Source organism: Marmota monax, unplaced genomic scaffold (genome assembly GCF_021218885.2).
Source record: "Marmota monax isolate L192 unplaced genomic scaffold, Marmota_monax_Labrador192_F-V1.1 WCK01_AAM20220418_F8-fsc00076, whole genome shotgun sequence".
NCBI classification, from domain to species: domain Eukaryota; kingdom Metazoa; phylum Chordata; class Mammalia; order Rodentia; family Sciuridae; genus Marmota; species Marmota monax.
The window spans coordinates 6,350,932-6,374,201 of record NW_026692843.1 but is presented as its reverse complement, the minus strand read 5'-3'; the positions used below and the strand labels follow the sequence as shown (position 1 = coordinate 6,374,201).

Here is a 23,270-nt window from a genome sequence, read left to right as displayed (position 1 = left end):
CTGCTTTGCTCCTTGAACCTTGGCTGCGTGGTAGCTGCTGTCCTTCTGAGTTATGGATGAAGACCTGGTGTGTCTGGAGGCCACTGCCTTCCAGGGGTCAGGTGGCTGCAGGGAACCTGAGAAAATGCTTGCTGTGCAAGTCCCACCTTGGGGAGGGACCTGTGCAAGTTCCCCTCAGCCCCTGCAGAAGAGGCAGTAGGGTGTGAGGATCTGATGGGAGGCAGGGGCAGCTGGTGCCCAGAGATGTTCACGTGATCAGCCAACCCAGAGCCAAGACGGGACCTGGGCTCCCAGACAGGGTGGCTGGGAAGCCTCTGGCTACTGACCACATGGACCTGGTGGCTGACTCCCCCTGGACAATGGCAGACCAGGGCCTTGTAGAGAAATGTTTGAGGAACACCTGCAAAATAGCCTCTTTCCAGTTCCTGGGCCACTCCAGGCTGCTGTCCCTGCAGGGTCTGCATGACCTCCAACCCCATCTCCACTGATGACAGCACCTCAGAACAGTACCCCTCCTACCTGCTGGGTGAGCGGGACCGTGCAGGGGAGACTGAGACTTATTCGTGCTCATCTAAAGTTACTGCTCGTCCCTGGGGTGGCCCTCAGAGGAAGAGTCCTTTGCTTCCCCTTCCCAGGTGCCTTTTACCTCAGGTAAGCACCTTGAAAGCCGTGACCATCAGAGTGAGGCCTCCACCAAGCCTGATCCAGCAAGCCACGGGGTGCAGAAAAGGAAGGGTCCCAGAGGACCTGCTGGTGGGGTGGTGAGTGCAGAGGGCTGGCATCAGGGCTTGCTCCTTGTGGGTGACATGCGCATGGTCTTAAAAAAGCCACTGTGTGCTGCAGGGAAGCTGGGACTTGCACCGTCCCACAAGCCACAGAGAAGCCACTCCATCACTCACACAGTGTGGAGCTGAGGGCACAGGTGCTTTGACATGCTCAGACTCACGCCAATCACTTCAACCCCGACTCAGGCAACCAACGGCTCCCATTACAGAGCAGTGTCCCCGGGAGGGCAGCAGCACAGCCACAACTCAGACGAGAGGCTTGCAGGTGAAGAACTCCTCCAGGTTTATAGCTGATGTGGTGGGGGCCAAGGAAGGCTGGCGCCGAAGGCGCTGCCCATTCTGTCCAGAATCGTAGGACATTCGAGCCTTCCTGGGCATCAGGAGAGTGGGCACGACCAGGGGGCACGTACCCTAGGGTGTGCTCTGGTGGATGGCCGGGCCTGCATCCCCACAGCTGGGCTGGAGGTTTTGTCCAGTAACAGGGCGGCACACTTAGGCAACAGCTTCCACCTGAAAACCTGCAGGGCCCCCTCAGGACATGGCTCCCTGTGGGGCCTGTGTAGCTCCCCCAACCCCGAAACACCCATGAGGAGAGATCAGAGCCGTAGAGACCTGTGAGGAGCTTCCCAGCCCAGGGCCAGGCCAAGCACCAAACACTCCTTGTCTGCTAGTGGGCAGTGAGGGGACGGTGACTGTCTCAGCTCCTCTGAAGACCCTCAGAGGCAGGCCGGAGGAGATTCCCACAGAGGCCAGGGAGGGGTGGCTTCAGGGCAGGGGCCCCAGGGCCAAGTCTGCACAAGGGAGAACCTCCCGCCCGCCCGCCCGGACTTAACTGCAGGCTGCATACCTGCTCCCACGCCGCCTGCCAAGAGAGTCACACATGTGCATCCACTTCTCCTTGTAGCTATGGCAATCAAAACAGGCAAAAGCAACACTTTTTTGCACTATATCTCATGTTGGACACTGATATTTTCTCCAGCTGGGTTTTTCTTAATTTAAGTCAACAAATCAATCTGGAGGCCCACATATGCTAGCGTGTCGGATCCAAGAGAAATGACGCGGAGCAGAGGGGCTCCGGTGTGGGAGGTGTGGTGTCATATGGGGGCCGCTGCCAGCTCCACCCAGACCCGGGGTGAGAGGAGACAGAACTCTGCAGCCCTCACTCCTCATGCTCAGACACCTTCTGTGGGACCAACTCAGAGCTAGCACAATCCTCCCAGCCTCCTCTTGGATACCCTCGTGCTGTGTTCTCCCCAATGTATCAAGATTTGGGGACCCTGTCCTGCACCCTCAGGGCACGGAGGTCTACAAAGCAGGCCTCACTTACCTCATCCCCCACCCAGCGTGGGACTTCCGACACTCAGCAAATGGAAGCCTGAAAGTACATTCTTCACAGGGGTTTGGCTTTGTTTTCAAAAGGGCTCCCAACAACCCTGATGCCACACTGTACAGAATCGATCTTAATTACCAACCATGTGGAATTTTTCCTTGTGGCTTTTTTTCAATGAAAAAAACATTAATGAGAAACTTTAAAGGCTTGTTAGCAGTGTCCTTTCATCAATCAGAGGTGCTGTCAGGCCGGGCTCTGCTGTCAATTTGCACCTCTGCCCAGCGTCCACTTCCTACCTTCTCATCCACCTCGGCCCCACCCCCACCGCAGACCCTTGTCGGGGCCGCCCTGGGTGATGGAGGCCAGACCTTCTCCATCTGTCAGCAGCTGGAGCCGCAGGGTCCCAAGGACTCTGGACGGCCGCCCTTGGTCACCTGGAGACACATCAGGATCTGCAGTTTCTCTGGCCCTGGCTTCCGAGGGCCACCACCCCCTTGCTTCACATAGACAGAGAGACGCTGTTGGCGGGGGCCTTCTGCAGAGTCCTGTTTCAGTTTGTGCTTTTCGAACTGATAAGTAAAACTGACGTGAACTTCAGCTTCTTGAATGTGAACTTTTAATCAAACACCGGTGAAGGAGAAAGAAAATCCCGGATGGCCTGAGGGAGGCCAACCAAATATAAAACCCCTGCCTGAGGGCCCCAGCCACCCTCTGCAACCCCACTGCCTCAGAGCAGCCAGAAAGGATGCAAACAAGACAGGCAGAGGCCCAGAAGCAGAGACTGAAGGGCTCAGTTCCCGACTGGACTTCTAGGGGAGCCCACAGAGGAAAACCGCCCCCTGGAGTCCCACATTAAGCCAATTTGTCTGTCACTCCGGAGTCCTCCCCCATGCTGTCTGAAACCCAAACAGCAGCGGGATCTCAGGAAGCTCCGGGGGGAAGTGAATAATTTTCACATTGATTCAGCTGTGACTTCCTGCACGTCCCGATGGAGGTGAGGTCCAAGCTGGCACTGCCACCATGGTCACAGTTACGACAGACAAGGTGGGTAAGACGGGAGGCAGGAAGGCAGGCGGGGCTGACAGCGCTGTCGGGTCCTTGCAGACCAGATCTTGGGTTACAATGGAGCTTGCAGAAGTTTACCTCGTTGCAAGGACCTCCCCAGGCAGCCTGCCCAGATCGCCCGCAACCTCCCAGGGTTCCCACCTCTCACAGGCCACCGAGCACTCCCAACAGTGTGTGGGCTTTGATCTTGGTCTGCACTTTCACAGGAAGTGAGCTCTGGGATAAAACTGGTGCTCACAAACCATTGAGGAAATACAGCCAGATGTTTTCAAGTGAACATACCCACACTGGACATTCTTTAGGCCCCTTGAACCACAGGATTCAGGGTGACCAGGCAGGGGTGAGCAGTAGCAAGGAGAGAGATGTGTCCTGGAAGACACGAGAGTCACCTACATGATCTGGATCTCCGGCACACAGCTGAGCTGCCAGGGTTGTTCAGGAAGCCGTCTCTGCCAGGCAAGGAGCGTTGGGAGTTAAAAGTACCGTTCAGTTACCGACAGGGCCAGCCTGCCACTTCCCCCAAACGCCTGCTGCCCACCCCTCGCTTCTAGAACTGCAAAATCACAGCCCCCATCACAATCCCTCTTGTAAGAATCCTTCAGATTTCCTTGCACAATTAGTTTGCCGTCTTCGGGTGTGAAGAAGTCAGACTTACGCTGTCACTTCATGACATTCCTCAGGACGTGGTGAAGTGGGTGATGCCTGTGTGACATTTGTGTCCCTGACGGGAGACGGGATAAAAGCTCTCACACTTGCAAACGTGGCCCCAGGAGCAAGGCGTGCCCAGTCTTGCACCCGGCCTCCAGGGGCGTGTGAGGCAGCACAGCCAGCCACGCCACAATCCGTGTCAGCTTTCAAAGCCCCACAGTGCTGGCCGGGGAGGCCTGGCAGGTGAGGGGACCTGGGGCGGAGGCCAAAGAACACAGCTTTCTTGTTTCGACATTTCTTTTTATTTGGAAAATATTTTTGTATTTCTTTGTGCCTTTCCTTTTCCTCTTTATTTGCACAAGCTGCGCTATAACCTTGAGCCGAGCGGCTCTAGGCAACCCGTGCCAGCGTTTCATGTCGGCCTCTGCAGAGCTTGTCCTTGCAGCAGTACATGGCCACGCGGCGTGAGCCCCGCTGCTCTGTCAACGGCCACCTCAGGGCATCTGTGGAGCCTGATGAGACAGTGCGGAGGAGACCCTGGGAGACAGAACAGACACGACTTCTGCACTGCTCCAGGGCGTGGCCCAAGCAGGCCTGTCTGCAGGTCCAGGTTGCCTGAGGCCGCCAGGTCCCCTTGGTGGTGCTGACATGCTGGGGGCTCAGCCCTGGCTGGTCACACCGCCCCCAGCTCCTCTCAGAACCTGGCCCCTCATGGAAATATGGAGGTTGCATGGGAGGTGTGTAGGGCACTCGGGGGCTCCCAGCCCAGGAGGACTCCTTCAGGGCCATATTGGGCCAGCCTGTTCAAGCTCATAGAAAGCAGCAAGGCTGGGGTGTCCCACAGCACTCTGCAGCCACAGCGCCCTCTGTTGGAACGCAAGCACACAGGATGCAATGAGGCCATCGACGTGGAGCTGCATTTGGGAGCCAGGACCCTTCTCTACTGGGGCAGAGGACAAAGGCAGCAATTCCTGGTGACTCTAGGGCAATGGGAGCCAGGTGCACAGCACAACTGAGCTTCGGAGCCCAATGCAGAGGGCACCTGGCCCTCCCCCACACGTCTTCCCAGACTCGTAATATAGACACAGACCCCTTTGCCTTCACAGTGACACCAGGTCAGAGAAGGAGCCAGAACACACTTGAGGCCAGACAGGACGTGCTCCTGTGTGTGCAGCTCAGGGTGCTGCCAGGGCTCTGTCCTGAGAAACCAGGTGTCTCAGACCCATCCTCAGATGGTGGCTTGCCTCACTTCAGAGCGACGAGGATGACCAAGCTCGGGACAACGGTACTAGTCATGCCACTTCACTGTGTTTGAGGAAACACATCCAGAGTCCATTTGACTAATATAAGACAAAGATAAAATAAACGGTGGATTGGGAGAAAGGGCCAGAGTTTGTTTTCCTTGGTGGTTAGGTAACATGTAATGCCAAACACAGCCACACTATGCACATCAGGGGGCTGTGTGTCCTTCTCGGGTGACACATGAAAACCACTTGAGCTTTCCTGCTGGGTCCACACTGTCACAGAGCCTGTGATGAACACAGTGTCCCCTGGATGGCCGGCTGCATCTTCCTTGCTCCACACCCTGAGCTACCGGCCTCCCTCGGTGTTTCAGGCATACTAGGTTTTAAAGCTAAAAGAATGACATGATCAAATGTCAGATGGAGCCAATGGAAGGCCTGGAAACAGTCACCACTGCTGCTGTTGGTGTGAGCTGACCACCACTGTGTGAACTTGGACTTCCAGGCTCAGCTCTGGGGCCTGCAGAAGCCTGTTCCCTACCGACATGCTGCCCAGAGAAAGGAAGAGTGCCTGGGATCTGGCTGGGGGAAAGCCTGCTCTCCCAGGAAGGTGTCAGCCCAGCCAAACCCCGTCCCAGGAGCGGTGCTTCCGATCTGCTTTGGAGCAAGGTCAATTTCTATGGTGCAGAAGGCATGCAGACCTGCCCCGCACCTTCCCCAATCGGGAAGGCAAGTTAGAAAGCCTCTACAGAGTGCCAGCCTCTCTGGCCTGGCCCCTCCTTCAGGGAGACTCATGTGAATGCTAGGAAACACACAGGCATCACCTCAGTGGGGCAAACGCCCAGGAAGGACAGGGGAGACTGCTGGGTGGAGCCCACCATTCAGGGTGGACAACCTGGGACAGCCTGGGTGGGGTCCTGGGGCAGCCAGCTGTTGCCTGTGGGTGCCAGATGCTTCTGCCTTCCTGGGCAGGGCCTCTCAGGCTCCCCAGGCCTTCCCCACTCTCCTGTTCCCGTTTTAACGGGCATTAAAAATGGAACAATGCCTGCGTTAGACAGGAGATCCTACGACACACAGGCCGGCCGGCCGTCTGAACTCATTCTGCTGTAAAGTGTGGAAACAAGAAAGGGCAGACGCGCCACATCCCTCGGGACACATCCAGCTCTTAATACAGTGGTGCCACACGCATCCTGCTTCGGGTGCACCATTACATTTATGTGTCACTCAAATGTTCACTTCAAATACACACACTCAGTTTCGGTCAGCACCCTGGGAGCCAGTGGTGCCAGCAGCTGCCTCGAGCCAGGTCCTGCCTTGACTCGACACCCCGCAATCTGGCTTCCCTGCCTGGGCAGCCTCGTGGGCCAGCAGCCACTCCTTCACGGATCGTCCTCCTGTGTAGTTGCCCAGGGCTCCACCGCTGCAGACCACTCTGTGACATGGGATGAGGATGGGGACCTGAAAAACAGAGGGCACCACCATCGATCTGGCTGCAACCACGAAGGGTCCAGCACCCACCAAGCAAGATTTGGCTGGCTGCTGGCTGCATCCCTGTCCTGTACCCCAATCAAGCCTCGTATCTCTGGGTGCAGTGAGCAGTATATGACGTGGGGCTGCTTCCTCACAGCCCCAAGACTCAGGAGGAGAAAACATCCCTGGGGGACAAGTTTTAGCAGTTAAAATTCCATTTCCAAGATCTGGGGAGATGGAACCTCGTGACATTTGTGAGCTCTAACAGGAAGTTTCAGGGAGGATGGTCTTGACAGGCCATGTTCAGTCCAGGATGGTGATGCCACCCACTCCTGGTTTAGTAAATAAAATTTTATTGGCACATAGCCACCCCTGTGGTCCCATGTCATCTGTGGCTGCTTTGCCAGGCTAAAATATCCAATGTGGCTCTTTATAGGCAGAGCTGGCCAAGGTCCACACATGTCCATGTGCTGGGACATGTTACCCTCCTTTGCCCTCTGGGCACCCAGAGGAGCCTGAGAGGGGCCAGTTGCCATTCTAGTGCCAGCCCATGGGCAGCAGGGCATGGCCAGCTGGTCTCTCAGTCCCAGCAAGGTGCCTAGACCCAGTTCTGTGGCCTCTCACAAAGATAGTTTGGGGAGACAGGGCTGCTTAGCTCTTTAGCCTGAGAGGAAAACTGAGTCCTTACACTCTCATCTCACACCAGCATAGTGCCATCAAAGGCAGGCCACCTGCCAGGGAGAATAAGCCATGACACTCAGACGTCTCTGTAGGTGACCAAGGCAGTGATGCTGATATAGTGCAAGTGTGTGCGTCTGCTCACAGGCTTGGGTCTGTGTGCTCTGAGCCACGTGCCCAAGATCACCAGCAGTGTGAGATGACACCACACCAGTCCCAGAGGTAGGGCAGGCAGGAAAATCCCAGAGTGCCCTACTTGTCTCAAATGGCTCCCCTTGGAAATAGGACCCAGCCCAGTATTTTCCTGGCCTGGGGTCAGCACCATGCAGATCTGTGGCTGACATTCCAGATGCCAAGAGCTCATGAGTGCAGGATTCCAGGCCAGGCTCGTGGCCAAGTGGCTGTGTTCACCACTCCTGCAGCCACACGGGCTATGATCCTGTCTGAGACTTCCCTCTTTGCAGCCCAGCCCACCAGGAAGAGAGAGGCTCTATTCTCTGCAGAGGGCTACGTGCCTTCTCCAGCAGTGGCCCTCAGGGGCAGTCTGCCTTGGTCCTTGTGCTGGTGGCTGGGCTGTGTGGACAAGAAGCAGTCCACAGTCAGTGGAGGCTGGGAAACTCTGGCCTCAGCCACTCTCACTCACAAGGGAGGGAGGGATGGGAATGCCCAGCTCAGCACCTTGCAGGTTCCCGCAGGTGACTAGCCTGTCCCCTGGTGAGGGTGCTCTGATGCCTTCAGAGAGAGGGTCTGTCTATGCCTCTGGGGAGGCCTGAGCCCAGCCACTTGGACTGGAGATGGGGGTCTGATTCTGGCAACAGTTACTGGAAGATGCTCTGGCCATGCCATTCTCCATTCTTGTTTTAATCCTAGTAAAGTTAATATATCTTGGAATCCCCCATCAAATCCTCATTTGGCTCAGAGTATAGGTAGAAAAGTCAGGGACATAATTTATAGTCCCCTGAAAACCACTCTGGTCACCTACGTCTGTCTGGTTGGTGGTGAAACAGTTCACACTCAGCATACTGTGGATAGCCACATCTACAATTGTGTAACTGTCCCCAGTCTGGGGGTACACGTGTGCTGACTTCCCAGAGCACTGGGGGCTCAAAGGCCATTTTTGCTTAAGGATCCCAGCAAGCTGTTCTGAGAAGAGCTGCCGAGGACCAATTCCTCAGGATGGCTATGTGGCAGGGGCTCAGCACAGCCCCATTCCTGTAAGGAAAGGTCTGCCGGGAATCCTGAGGGAACAGTCTCAGTCGTGTGCAGCTCACTGTGACTGGGGAGAAGAGCTTGGGTCCTCAGCCACCAAAGGCCCCAGGCATTTCAATATGGCTGTGCCCCGTCTCCAGAGATGGGGCAGGGCTTAGTGCTCATTCTGGAAGGCTCTGAGCCATCCTGACACAGGAAGGTGCACAGCAGGTGTCTGGGATGGAGTGGGGCTATCTTGGACATCCCAAGGCTCCCTAGTTCTGAGTGCCCTGCTGTGACAGGAAACAGCCATTCCAGTAGGACCCTACAGGCAAGGGTTCCCAGGCTGCCACTGGGACCAACCTGACTCCTGCCTTCTGTCTTCCCTCACTCACCCCGTGGCTCAGAGCTCTCCAGCCCTTGGCCTTTCCCCACCCTGTACGGTAAGTGCACTGGACAAAGTGGGGAGCTGTGTCGCAACAGGAAGCTGTTGGGCACACCAGTCCAGAGCCTCTGAGCTTTGCACCTGGAACCCTCTGCCCGAGGCCCTCGGAGCAGGCCATTCTGTTGTCACCCCACCTGCCAAGTGTGCCCCTCAGGGCCCATGACATAGGTCCCAGACCCATCTTGGACACTGTGCTTAATGAGGTCACTGGGAGCAGGTCCACCTGGTGCTGTCTGGCTGGGCACAAAATAACTGGGAAGTCACGAGCCACTTGTAGATTCAAGCAGGAATGAACTTTATTCCCCAACCCACGCGAACTCTATGGGAACTCCGGGAGAACTCAAAAGTAGCGGGCACCCGAGGCAGCAGGAGCCGCCCCTTCTGGCAAAATGCCAGGCACCATCTTGACCTGGCCGTGGCTCTCAACATCCACCTGTGCCCGACAGCCCGGCCCATCCTGCAGACCAGGTGAAGAGCTCTCTGAGTACACCCAAGCCAGGTATCAAACCCAGGCCACACAAAATCTCTCACCCGAGTTCACACGGCTGCTAAGAGACAAAATATGGCTGAAGCCACTCAGGACTGCCCTGAGGGCTCCACGCATGCACTGCCTCTTCTCCAAGTGGTGGTGGGACCTCGTGGGCTGGTGGCCTGGGCTGGCAGATGATGGGGCCTGGCTTCTCCCACTTCATAGAACTTGGCCTGGTTTGACTACGAATTCTGGGTTAGCATGTGGCATGCAGCAGCTAACCCCAACCTTCTTGGAAGGAGCAGCAGAAAACACTGAGAACAGATACTTACTCTGATGGCTTTCACCAAACATAGCAGTCACTTTAAAAATTAGTTCGAGGACAGTATTAGATAATACCCAGTTCTTAGTTTTGACTGAAAAAGAGGTAGGTGTGTAACTCTATCTAGTTTATAAACATTCAGGCACAATTCCAAGCTCTTACCTAACAGCAGATTCCACAACCGAGCTTTGATTTTTTTTCTCTCCCTCTTGATGAGCTATGAGATTATGGAATCGAGTAAGATGAGCCACCCCCTCCCTCTTCAGTGTATCAATACAGACACTGGGACAGATGGCACAGAGCAATTATGTGACAGCTAGGGCCAGTCTCTGTCTCAAGTATGCACGGATAGGGAGCAGGTGACCTACCAAACGTTACCACTTGAAACAGGGACACTGCTTCTCATCAGTTTTGGTGGCAGGTTTCCGACTATTACAACAATGAAACCCACTAAAATTTATTGGGACCCTGAGGGCATTTTCAAAGGATCTGCACCCTCTCCGCTCTCTTCTTTAAAGCCTGTGCTGCATAAAATGTAATTTTTATCAATAAGCAAGAAGCTCATAATATCACAGCTGCATTGAAATCTTCATGCTGTGAAATCTAATTCATCCAATACACGAATCCATCACTTACGCAGACCCTTTCTCAAATGCTATAAAACTTCCAAACCCATAGATTTGTCTCCAACAAAAATAACATGAAGGGGCCTTTCAATCAATAATGGAATCCCTCTGATTCTGGAACTGGCTGAGTATTTCTTCCAACTTCGCCTTTGTTCTTCTGGGCAGAGCCCACAAGGGAAAAAGCTTGTTTTCACTCGCAGCCTCATCAATACCTAAATCCTGGTGAACAAGTGACACGGAGAAGCTGTAATCAATAGCTCCCTGTGCGTTTTTTTCTTCTGGTCAAATGGTTCAGCTCCACTGACAACCCTGACACTTAGAACATGATGCTAAATCTTTATCAACAGCCATCTGGGTGGCTGGCAGAACAGGACTCGGGGGTCATCAACGCTCATGGCGATCTGCGAGCAAACTCTCTCCTCCGGAATGCGTTGTTTAAAAAAGGTGGGAAACTCTCAAGCTTGTATCGATTGCCTCTGAACTGCATTTAGCAAATTCTGTCTGAGGATGGAACGGAAGGGGGCGTCGTGGAGGGAAGGCAGAGTCTTCAATTCTCGTCATAGGCAACTGACCATCCTCTGGTGCAGGGTGGGGTGTAACCTTCCTCGAAGGTGGCAGGTCCTGCCTGGAAAACTTGGGACAACTCAAGCTCTAAAATGGAGGTGACTCCCACACCACAAAACCCATCCCTACTCTGGATGGGGGTGGTGGGGAGGCAAACCCATGCCAAAGACCAGTGCCGTGACATGCACTGGTCCTGTTTTCGGAGAGCCGCCAAAGGAATGGTTGCCGGAAGAGCTTCCGGGTGTAACACTCCGAATCCCCTTTCTATTCTCCAGCGCACAACTATTGTGCTGAGCCTGATGTGGGACGGGTCTCCCGTGAGCCTGTCTTGACTTGGTGGGAGGTGATATACACAGTGCCATGTCAGCTTAGCTAGCAGATACCCACTGAGGACAGGCCACCAGGCCTGGCTGTCTCTAATAGGGGCACTTTCTCCCTTAAACCTTGGGCTTCCTTCCGACCCTCCCAGTCCAATTAAGGAGGCTTCCAGTGCAGCAAGGAGGGAACCTACCGCCCTGAGCTGCTGCACATGGCACAGCTGCAGGTTATCTTCTCCAGCATCTTGAGCACACCTGCATACAAACTGAAGCTTCTCAGGTATGGTACCTGCTGGCACTGGTAGACGCCTGTAGAAGGCCATGGAAGAGCTCCCCAACATTGAGGCCACCCCTAACATAGGAGGGTCAAGGATTCAGAGAGTGAGAGACAGGTGCCCAGAAAACCTTCCCTCTGATTCACTGACACCCCCTTTCCTGGTTCAGCACATGATGGGGACATCCATATGTGCTCTTTGTGGGCATTAAGAGTTTAAAGCCCGGTGAGACCCTATTTTATAAATTTCAGTGACTGAGGCTGTATCTGAACAGAGACGTTCATAGAGATTAATAGCAGGGGAAAGCCATGCTGGTTTGCAGAACAATAAATGTTTCTGAATATTGCCAGGAGCAGGTCACTAAGCAGTCACAGAATCTCCATCACAGAGTGTGAGGAGGAACTGCTGGCATCACAAAAGGCAGGTGGGAGGTGTGGACAACCTGTGAATGTCAGTCATGGGAGCATGCTTTGGCCATAGATGCAGCCAGTTGTGCACACCAAGGGAGCAAGGAGCACTGACGCGTGCTATGGGATGGCCTCCACCTTCAGGTGTGCAGAAGGAACTGTACAAAATGCCCATTTTCACTGACCCCCCACATTAAATCAGCTGGTTGGTTCTGCTTCCTGCTGCAGGGGAGGCCAGGGGAACGCACAGCCACCTTCTCTCTGGCCTGGGGGAGGAGTCAAGCCTCCATGGGGGAGAAGTCAAGGACCTACTCCACCCAAGGGGCATGCAGAGGAGAGGCACTGCCTTCAGGGGACATGCAGCATCGCAGAAGGAGGTGTCAAGAGTGTGAGCATCCCGCGCTCTCAAGGGGTATTAATGGAGCCACAGAGCAGCAGCATCCGAGCTGCCTCTCCTACCGCAGAGCTCAAGGCTTCAAGATTGAACCATGACCTGGAAGAGGGAGGTGGCTTTCCAAAGCCAGGATGGAGAGTGGGCTTTGTTGAGATGTCAGAAACCATCTTCAGACATCTGATTCGGAAGCATTCCACAGGCACTGTAATGCGCACCTCCGTGCGGGGCCAGTGATATGGCCAGTATCCACAGCACACGCACCTCAAGTACAGGACAGAATGCTGAGCACCACCCACCGTCACCACTGAGCCCAGACAGCAGCAGAGTAGCGGGATGTGGTGTGGTTCATGCGCATCTCACACCACACAAGTTGGGGTATTTCAATATAGCAGAAAATGTCCCCCGAAGAGGGTATACACTGAGACAACGTGCTCCACCACAAACCCAGAGGAGCTGCCTCTTCAAGAATAACAATGCGTCTTGTGCAAAAGGGCTATGTAATTGCCATCTCCTAGAGACCAGAGGGCTCTGCCCTGGGGCTGCTGCAGCTTGTGGCAGGAGCGGCCACTGCGGTGTGAAAACGCCTGCTTCTCCCCTGTGAGCAGGGATGGAAACAGGTTTGGAAACACTGCAAAGGCACAGCAATGTTTTAAAAAGTGAGCTCTATCGGATTGAGTAAGTTCCCATCCCATGATGCGATGATCACAGTGCTCTCCCTGGGAAGGTGGCCTTCTTCTGTCATGTTGGAGACCCATGCCATTCAGGGAGAGGCAGACCTCTGGAAGGGGCTAACAGGTGGGAACATTCCAGGGGCTCTGGAGTGGGGTGGCTCTTTCTGCAGGCTATGTGGACAGGGGACCCTTAATGTCCACCACTGGGTTCCAGTCCTTCCAGCCCTGGCCCTCTTCACCTACTGCATGGAACCAATCTTGCCCACTGGGAGGGGTGGAGGCCCGATGGAGAGTGGGGGGTGGCTCAGCACTGAGCACCCCCACCAGTGGCCCACTGGTCCTATGAGATCAGGACCTGAGACTTCTCTTGGTCTGAGAACCTGGTGCTTGGCAAAACCTGACTAAGACTCATAGTGGTGACCATAGGGAGGGGCAGTCCCGTGAGCTGCTGCATGTGTACTGTCAGTCTTTGGTGAGATAGCGTCTCATGCCCCAGAGGCCCAGGGACCCAGGGTGTACCCCGGGGGAGGTGGGGCCACTCTAACGCCCAGCCATCCTCCTAGAGGGTGAGGGCCACATGCATGGCTTCTGTGTTCTGTCTGCTGCTGTTCTGCACCTGGAGTGTTGGCCACACAACAGCACCACACCCCCCGCGGTGCAGTGAAGAAATGAACAGGACCTTCCATCACCACTCATCCGGTTCTGCCCTCTTTCGTGTTTGCCTGGATGACGAAGGACTCAGGTAGCTGGGGTGCAAGGACCTGTCCCAGGCGCCTCTGTCCTCCACCCAGGTGTACCTCATCCCTGCACATGTGCATGGGCCCACCTGCTGGAACTTACAGGATTGCTTCTCATGGCTCCTCCCACAGCGCGGGCTGCTCTGGGGTTGCCTGCCAGGGCTGCTAATTGCTGGTAAGAAACCGTTTCTCCGAATTTCACAACCTTCAGCAGCTTCCATAACACCTGTCTGGTGAATGAGTCTGAAAGGAAGAATACAGATGACGTTATTTGTACAAATGGTGCCAGCAGCTCTGATATAAATAGCTGCAGTCCGGGATCAGAAAATGCAACGACACAAACAGAGGTGTTATAGTCAATTAAAAGCTGGCCTCCGTCATCCTGGCCAGGCTGGCACAAAGCAGGGCGCGGCCCCTCTGAGCTCATGCAGGATGGTGCGCCACGCTCCTTCCGCAGGTGGCACATGTGCGTCGGGTGTGGTTCAACTAGGGATCGCCAGTGTCCCTGCCAGCCCACCTACCGCAGACCTTTTGGATGGCTGGTTAATTTCCAACTCTAGCTGGGACACAGAGGAAAGAGCAGCCAGGGATGGGCTCTGTGTGACATCACGCAAGCCGTCCTTCCAGCAGTCGGCCGGCTGCAGTCACTGCTCCCAGTGCAAAGCACCACGGCAACAGGTTGGGTGGCGACCTTGGCAAACAGGGCTGCAAAATTAAAACAACTATCCCCCTTTTAATTGACTCCTCGCACGACATCAGACTCATGTATGATGACCTGCTGCTGGAAGGACCAGCAGAACCCTCGACCACCTCTTGCCCTCTACCTCTGGGCTTTAGAACTGTTTCCAGGGCGGGAGCGCCTAGGGCAGAAACCTGGTAGAGGAGCCCATTCTGAATCATTATGTAGGGCCTTTCCAGAAGGGACCGGTGGCTCAGGAGCACTGCAGACAGAGCTACATCCTCCATCCCAGGGCTTGCAGCGCTCGGGGGCAGGCGCGTGTGAACCGCGACCACCAAGGGGAGGCCTCCTTGGGCAGGAGCACTCCAGAGTGCCTCCACAGAGCCCCAGGACTCCCGTGCCAGGCTGGCAAAGTGCGATGTGGTTCTTAAAGGAAACACACCCTTACATGCATGTTAAATAATAAAAATCACTTCTTAACTGAAGGGAACGATAATCACTTCACTGGGAAAAAAAATCTGTTTAGTCTTTATTATAACATTAAGCAAATTAAACATCAGCATAATCCAGGTGATGCTAGAAAAGGGTCATCAAAGAAATTAACTTTGTTGTTCATTAATTTACATGGATTAGTAGAGGGCACAAAGATAGCAAATGTGCTCTAGTTTTTTATGATATAATTTCAAACTGTACACCATTTGTGGCAGGAGGGTGACTTTGGGGTTAATCAGACTGATTTGTCCTTTTAATTGCTTTCTATTCAAAGAAAATTCATTAGATAATGTTCTCTTCAAAATTCATGAATCAATTTAACTGAAGAAACCGCATTAGCAGCTCCGGGTTCATTAGCACGGGTTGTGGGAGTGCTGAGCGCTGGGAGGCTTCCCTGGGCAAACAGACTGTTTACCGTCGCCCCTTCAGAAGGGGTCTGAAGTCACACTGCTAATCGTGATTGTTACTGTTGTTGTTACGCTTAACTTAAAGAAAAGGGAACAGGAGAAGAGGCAAGGTGGCGAGAGGCCGAGGCAGCCCCGTGTCACTTGGGGAAAGGGATCCCCGGTGGGCCCTCCTGGCAAAGCAGCAGCACCCGCAACCCTGGACACAGCAAAACTTAGGGGCCACGCCCCGCCCTCCTTGGAAGGCGCAGGGTCGGTGGACTGTCTTCTGTGCTCTGACCTGGGCAAGGACGTGGCAGAGGTTTCTGGGAGAACAGACTGGAGGTCTTCCTTAAACCTGTCCGAATAAAGCGTGAGGTAGGGAACCCAACTGGAGCAGAGCCGTTCCAGGAAAGAGAGGGGCCACTGAGCTCTCCTCTGACACATGATGCCAGATTCCACAGCACCTTTCTAGGTGGAAAAGCATCACATAACGAAACAATGGCACATCCACATAGGAGCAGATGTATCCAACATGCTCAGCTCATTGTTGGCTCATCATGGGAATAACCGTCTCTGAACAGGTACACACAGTGTGACTTATTAGGCAGCACAGCTCAAAGAATGCAATACATCACAATTGAGCACATCTTATCACAAATGTATCTTAAAATTTTGTTTCACCCTGAAGGGAGCAAGGGTGCTAATTAGTTTGTGCGCCTCTCAAAGGCAAAGCCTCTAGCCCCTGCCTAGGCACAGTCAGACGCTGTACTGCACCAGCATACAAGCAGGGGCCAATGCTTCCCGGCACATCATCCTACAGCGTAGGAAAATTTGCTTATAAAAATCAGCACACATCAGTGTGGAAAATAGAATTTGGTCTTGCAGGACTCCATGTCCTCAGTGCCCAGTCATTTTGGGTGGCTCAAAGGACAACCACTGAAATACCACCCTTCTCCAGTATGGCTCTCCGGGGAGTGGGCCCCAGTGCAGTGAGAGACAGTCTCTGCAGGCCATCTTCTGGTGTTCCTTTCCTTTGCTCCCCACCCCCTTCTCCAGCCTGCTCCAGGCCCCAGGAACCAGGCCGTGTTGATGTGGCTGGGTCTAGGCGGCCTCTGCTGCAGGCCGAGTTGGGTCTCAGAGCTCCCTCCCCTGAGGACAGGGCTGCTCTCATTTGGCTTGGGTGGCTATTTAGACACACACTCTAACCAAATCCACCTGGACGGTGCCTCACCAGCTGGGAGGCTTGAGGCCATTCTTTCGCCCCAGGCTTCGGGGAACAGTGCATGGTGGCTGGTTTTCCACATGTCCGGGAGTTCAAGGTGGCCTGCGGGTGGGCTGCCAGCCAGAGTGGCTCTGATAGGGCAGATGCCACGATGTGCCAGGCATGCAGGAGGAGGAAGCAGTCAGGGATCAGCCTAGCCTGGCTCTGCTTTGCTGATGTCAGGTGAGTCCTTTCTTTGTCCTGGGCATTTGTCCTCCCCTGTGGTGGCATCATGGCCAGAGCCACCTCATCAAACAGGTGCTGCAGAGGGGCCCTCTGTCAGCTGCCCTGTCCCTGATGCTCTTCCCTGGCCAGGCTGCAGTGAAGGAGACAGCTAAGGTGCACACGCCACGTGCCAATGCAGGCCCTGCTCAGGAATCATCCCAGTAGCTGGGCTGTGTCCACGCACTTGGCTGGCCACAGAGACCAGCACCCAGTTGCTGCAGAATTCCCCACCACAGTATCAGCTGGCTGGGATCAGGACTCCTTTGGAGCAGGCATGAGTCCTGGCTATTCGGCCTGATGACACCTGGCCATCAAGAGCGGCCAGAATAAGCCTCTGGAAATGAAGTGCAGCAGAGCGATGGAGGCTCTGGTTCCAGGTGAGAGGAAGCGGCACACTGCTCCCGTCCCTTCCACCGAGCCCCTTCCTGGAACCTGAGCACAGAGATCAGCAGAGTCTAGAGAAGGGGACCTGCCCCACGCTGTCACCTCTGAACAACTGTGCCTCAGCCCTCCCCAGCAATCCTATGGTGGTGTAGTGGAATCCGGTGCCCAAGAGCCTAAACCCCTGAGAAGGAGACGTCCTTTCTGATGGGAAAGTGTGGCCCTGGGAGGTGGCAAAACCCTTTGCTTTTTCCTCTCTGCTGCTCCACCCTGATCTGGGCTCAGTCACTGAAAGTATGTAGCAGAGCTGGGTTCATTAAGCCACACTTTTGTGTCAGGGGACTGAAAAGGAAGCCCTGAGAACTGGAAGCTATGAGGGAGATTGGAAGAAAGAGGAGTCTTTCAACCAAAAGGTTGTTTATACTTTCCTGTGTCCAGGTGAGCTGTTCACATGCTGAGCTGTGCACAGGTGGTTCTGACCGTAAACCAAACTCTGAGAACTGGTATAGGGTTAGGCACTACCAAGTTCAAACTGGGCGTTGAATGGCACAAGATGGACACGGAAATCACAACCCACAGAAGGCCAGGTAGGACCTATGGACTAACTCTAACCAGGCTGATTATCTCCTAAAATGCAAGGTCCAACATTACTTACAGGATTTATGCAAGATCCAGAGTCTTATTCGAGATGATCAGGTTTTAATACAAAATTCCTAAGTGTGCAAACAATTTGAAAAATCCCAACTTGCTGGGGAAAAGATAAATTGTCACGTGCCAAGGCTGAGCTGACACAGAAGTTGAAATCGTTGATAAACACATTAAAGGATGTGTTATAGAAATGCTGCAAGAAGAGAAAACACTCTTGAAACAAATGAAGACCCAAAGCCTCAGCAAAGAAACAGAAGCAAAGGACCATGAAGTAGAAAGTTTAGTGCTGAAAAATAAATAATCCACATTATAAACCACTCTTCATGGGATCAGTCCTCACAAAACATGTGAGGACTCCACAAAGAAAAGAGAACAGATAAATGGCTGCAGCCAAGCCCAGAGAAACCTCCCAAGCTGGAGAGAGAGAGAACATGTACTTAAAAGACCAAGAAGAGTCTTGGGGATATGTGGGACAAAGTTAAAAGATCTAGTGTCCATGTGACTGGATTTCCAGCAGGAGATAGAGTGTGATGTAGGAAAAAAGCAAGCAAGCTAAGATGTCCCCAGTTTGGCAGAAGACATCAACTACAGATTCAAGAAGCACTGCAAACCGCTAGCAGGGCAAGAAGTCCAGTTCCAGACACATGATGATCAAAGGCGGAAAGCTGAGGACCCAGAGGAAGATCTTCAAGGCCACTGGGGAAAGGAGCTCATCCCAGGTGGGAGCAGCGATCTGCGTGGCGGTCAGAACGCCAGCTGGAGGCGGCAGACGGCACTTCCAGTGTCTTGAGAGACAAGAACCAGCAACTCAGAATTCTACATGCAACTCAAGAGATCCTCGAGGAAGGAAGCTGACACGGAGACACTCAGATACAACAGAAAAGCAGAGGTAATTTGCTGTCAGTAGCCCTGATCTTCAGAATGGCTAAAAGCAGTTCTTTAGAAAGAAAGGAAATGGCGCCAGAGGGCAGCCTGGAACTTCAAACAGGCAAAATGAAGAGCCGCGCGGGTAGAGAGCACGCAGCCACCATGCTTTTCAAGTTCTTCAAAACATGCAGCGCAAGTAAAACTGCCCCAGCCAGGGCTCGAGCGCACAGGGGGCCCTGCATACGGTGCTGTCACAGTGGGCGAGGCGCCGGGCCACGCGGGGTGGGTGAAACACACAACCTGGCCAGAGCAAGGGTTTAGGGTTGACTGAACACAATATTGCCTCCCCCGGAGCAATCCATGGGGAAACTATGAGAAAAAGTTTACAAACACCAGAAAAATGAAATACTAAAACAAGGTAAAACAGTCAAAAAGGAGGAAGAGAGGGGCAGAGAAACAAGACAGGGAGCAAAACAGACCCAGATCCAAACCCGTGAATCACTGGGTTAAGTGCAAAAGAGCAGGCCACGAAGAGACCAGAAGAAGCCACACATTAGCTTCTGGGCCTTTAGCTTCTTTCATCTGCTGTCCAGAAGCAATCCACTTTGAATACTAGCCCCAGAGAGGCCAAGGGGACGGAGGGGAACAATTCCCCAGCAAATGGCACCAAGATGCAGGGGACTTGGGGGCAGAGGAAGTCCACAGGCTGGCGGGCCACTCAGAAGCATGCTCCTTTCCAAGGAAAACCGAGCATGAGACGAATCCACAGCCAGGCTTGGATGCTGGACACTTCTCTCCCAGGAGCCAACAGAGCAGCAGACAGAAAACGGCAAGGATAAACCGAGAAAGGCCACTGACCAACGGGCACTGACGTGTGGGTTGTGGACCGTCCTGCTCCTACAGCTGGACACGTGCTTTGAAGTGTATCTGGAACCTCAGACCAAGACGTGGCACAGGCCAGGAGCCCGAGTCACAAAGCAAACCTCAGCCACCCAGAGCAGACGGAAGGAGTTGTGTCCTCAGATCCTGATGCAGTGAGACCGGAAATGACGCGAGAAAGACGACAGGAAAGCCTGCAGACCTCTGGACAGTAAGTAGCCACTTACAGGGCAAAGAGAAAGCTCGAGGGAAATTCCAAAACCACTGGACAGAATAAAAATGAAAAAGTATGACGCTTCATGAGAAAATCAAATTTATGGGGCATAGCTAAAGCAATACTTAGAGGGAAATTTATAGTATTAAGTGTTTATATTGGAAAAGAAAGATCTCAAATTAATAATCTGAGTTCCCAATTTGAGAAATTAGAAAAAGAAAAGCTTTCAAATTAGTAAAACAACCAACCAACCAAACAAACCCAAAATGAACTGAAAAATAATCTTAAAGAAGGAAAAAATAAAGGGTAAAAAGACCCAATGAATCAGTGAATCCCTAGCAAGACTGGTGTGCTTGACAGACATAGACAGACAGAAGCGACAGGTAAACCCACGGTATCTAAGAGGTGATCTGGTATACCTCTGAATGAATTCATGTACAAAAATCCAACTTGGGTCCAATCCTGTGCTGCCAGGATGGAGCCATCTGCACCTGTGTTGCTCTTTGCCTAGTTAGACAGATCCATTCACAGCTGGGCCATGCAGGTAACACAGTCCCATCCTCAAGATGCACAGTTTGATGGAGAGAAGACATGACCTTCTCACACAGGTCACTACAGACCAGCTGGTGGACAGGGAAAAGTCCTGGGAGCAAAGCAAGCACCCGCCAGAGGACCTCCGCCCAGTCTGGAAGTTCTCCCAGGGAAGTGGTGGGAATGGAGAGATGAGAGATCCAGAGGAAACGTCCAGACTGAAACGCGGCCAGTCTGAGCAACCACACGACAAGGAAGGAAGTCGAGTCTGTAGTTTAAAATACTCTGAAAAAAAAAACATTTTAGGACTCAGATCATTTCACCAGTAAATTCTATAATAGTTAGAGAAAAGATTTTCCAAGGCCCTTCCTTTGTGAGACTAGCAGGACCCATCATCAAAAACAGAAAAAGGAGGCAGAAAAGACGACACAATGGACTGCATCAGATCTCCTGTGAACTTGGACATGAAACCCTTAAAATGCTGGCAGAATTAATCTAGCAACATACGACCAGAACAAGGCACCACAGTTACGCAGGGCGGTCACGGAAAGCAAGGCTGATATGAGATTTGAATGGCACAGAAAGCTACGGCAATGACGGCAGGTGGCCCAGGTGGGGCACAGACACACGGGTGAAGGGGCCAACCATACAACACGGCCACTGACGAAGGGCGGGGCTGGTCCTCTTCTCAACAGCTGGTCCCATGGCAACCAAGACCCCTGGCAAGAGAGAATCCAGACGCAGATGCTACCTTTTACATAGAGCTTCAGAAGAGGCCACAGACCTGATCCTAAAAGGCCACATCGAGACACTTTTGGAAGGCAATGGAGCAGGAGATGAAAGTGGCCATAGATCTGGAGAAGAGTCTTTGGAAATACCATGCAAGAAAACATTAAAATGAAATACTCCTACATTACAAAACACGTGAGGACTCCACAAAGAAAAGCCACAGTCCGAGAGAAGATATTTGTGTGTTTAGGACACAAGTTTACTGTCAGATATGTGTTTTGCAAAGAAATCTTAAAAATCCAACATGAAATCAAATAATTCAACTTAAAAATGGTACGTCCAGGGCTGGGTGCAGTGGTGCACACCTGGAATCCCAGTAGCTCGAGAGGCTGAGGCAGGAGGATCGCGAGTTCAAAGCCAGCCTCAGCAAAGGTGAGGAGATGAGCAACTCAGTGAGACCCTGTCTCTAAATAAAATACAAAATAGGGCTGGGGTGTGGCTCAGTGGTTGAGTGCCCCTGAGTTCAAGCCCCAGTACCCCCCCCCCCAAAAAAAAAATAGTAAGTCCAGACATACCTCACCAAAGGAGAAATACAAATGACAAGCAAGCATAGGGAAATACGTTGTGATTGCACATTAGAACAATGGTGTGTGACTACACACCTCCCTGTAAGATCAACTTAGATCCTAACACTGACTTACCACCTGCTGGCAAGGATGTGGGACATCAGGGATGCTGCCAGGAATAAGAAATGGTGGCGCTAAACAGAGTCTTAGTGCATGATGCAGAAATCACACCCGCAAGTATTTGCTCAACTGGTTTGAAACCTCATGTCCTCACAAAACCTTGCCCATGGATGTTTACAGAAGCTTTATTTGTTTGCCAAAATTTTAAGCAACCAAGATTCCATTCAATAGGTGAACAGGCAAACAATCGAACGATATGTCCATGTAATGAAAATTATTAAAATGAGTCATCAGGCTACAAAAGACATGGGGAAGGTTAAATGTGTACCATTAAGTGGAAGGAGTCATTTTGAAAGGGTGCACAGTGCATAATCCCAACTGTACCACAGTCTGAAGAGACCGACCCGCACAGAGCAAGATCAGTCATTGCCAAGAGCATAGGAAGTGTGTGTGGGGTGGAGAGGATGGGAAAGGCAGAGCACAGGGGAGCATTTAGGGGGGGTCAAAATATTCTGTATGATACTGCAAGGATGGAAAGATGACATCACACCTTTTGCCCAAACCATAGAAATTAACCATGCATAGAGCGAATTAAACTGTGATACGGCATGTAGCAGATGGGGGACCCTGGGAAGGATTGAGACTACGTCACAAGAATCTAACTGCATTTTAAACATTAAACATCTTCACTTGGTGAGCAGGGTGTGTGTTACACAGAGTGTGTGTAAATCTGGAAACAACTAAAGGAAGAAGGCAGTGCACATAAGCACTTCCTGCAGCTGATGAAGTTGTTTTCCATGAACATGTGTGTTAAAAATCATGATATGCTGTATGTACGACCTGGAATTGAAAAGCTGATTCAATGGATGGAGGGATGAGAAAGTCAATTTTCTCAATGTGAGAGGTCACAGGTAAGCAAGCAGAAGGGGCAAGAATGATCCATGTAGTTAATGGGCTAGATGTCAGTATGAGCTACTCTTCGGCTCCTCACCAACACAGGTGGTAGCATATAAAGTTTTCATGATGCACACAGCACATGGGCTAGCGCACACACCCACTCTGTGGTCTGTCAGCTGAGAAGACTTGGAAGCAACAACGTCCCATCAGCAATGAGTACACCTCATGCCCAGACCTTGGCTTCTAACACCAAAGTGAAAATGAACAAACCTCAAACCAACAGCCACAACAAGGGGTGTATGTCAGAGGAGTAAACTGAAAGAACTCCCGATGGCCAAAGCTGAAACAATCCAAGCAGCAAAATGTGGTGTTGAAGGAACACACTGATATAAAAACGACTGAGTAAATAAACGAGGGAGGAGAAGAGCAGCATGACTTCCTGTGAAAGAGCGCGGGAGAGAGGAGTGGGCATAACTGACACACACTGCTCAGCCACACGATCAAGGTCAACATCAACAGTGGTGAGTTGTGTGGACGTGATCTGATGGAAAGGGCACTTTACTTCTAGTCCTCTGACCTAAAACCAGTAACTACAACCTAGAGATGGGAATAACAGAAAAACCCCAGAAGAGGGACATTCTACAAAATATTGGTCCATACCCCTAAAAACTCTTTAGTCATTTAAAACAAGGAAACCCTGAAAACTTGTCACAGCCAAGAAGCACCTAAGGCCACCTAATGACTAAATATTTTGTAGTATCCT

At 52.5% G+C, this 23,270-nt stretch overlaps 1 protein-coding gene across 6 annotated transcripts in view; it reads right to left on the bottom strand.

The window, feature by feature from the left end:
• Positions 1–6,216: 6,216 nt before the first annotated feature.
• Positions 6,217–23,270, bottom strand: part of Mgmt (O-6-methylguanine-DNA methyltransferase) — a 234,324-nt gene continuing 217,270 nt past the window's right edge. For all 6 annotated transcript variants that reach the window (XM_046448835.2, XM_046448836.2, XM_046448832.2 and 3 more), the window contains 2 exons: positions 13,736–13,875; positions 6,217–6,527 (listed from right to left, as the gene is read on the bottom strand). In XM_046448835.2, coding sequence (XP_046304791.1) covers positions 6,321–6,527; positions 13,736–13,875 — 347 coding nt within the window. In that variant the 3' untranslated portion in view covers positions 6,217–6,320. The remainder of the gene's footprint in view (positions 6,528–13,735; positions 13,876–23,270) is intronic.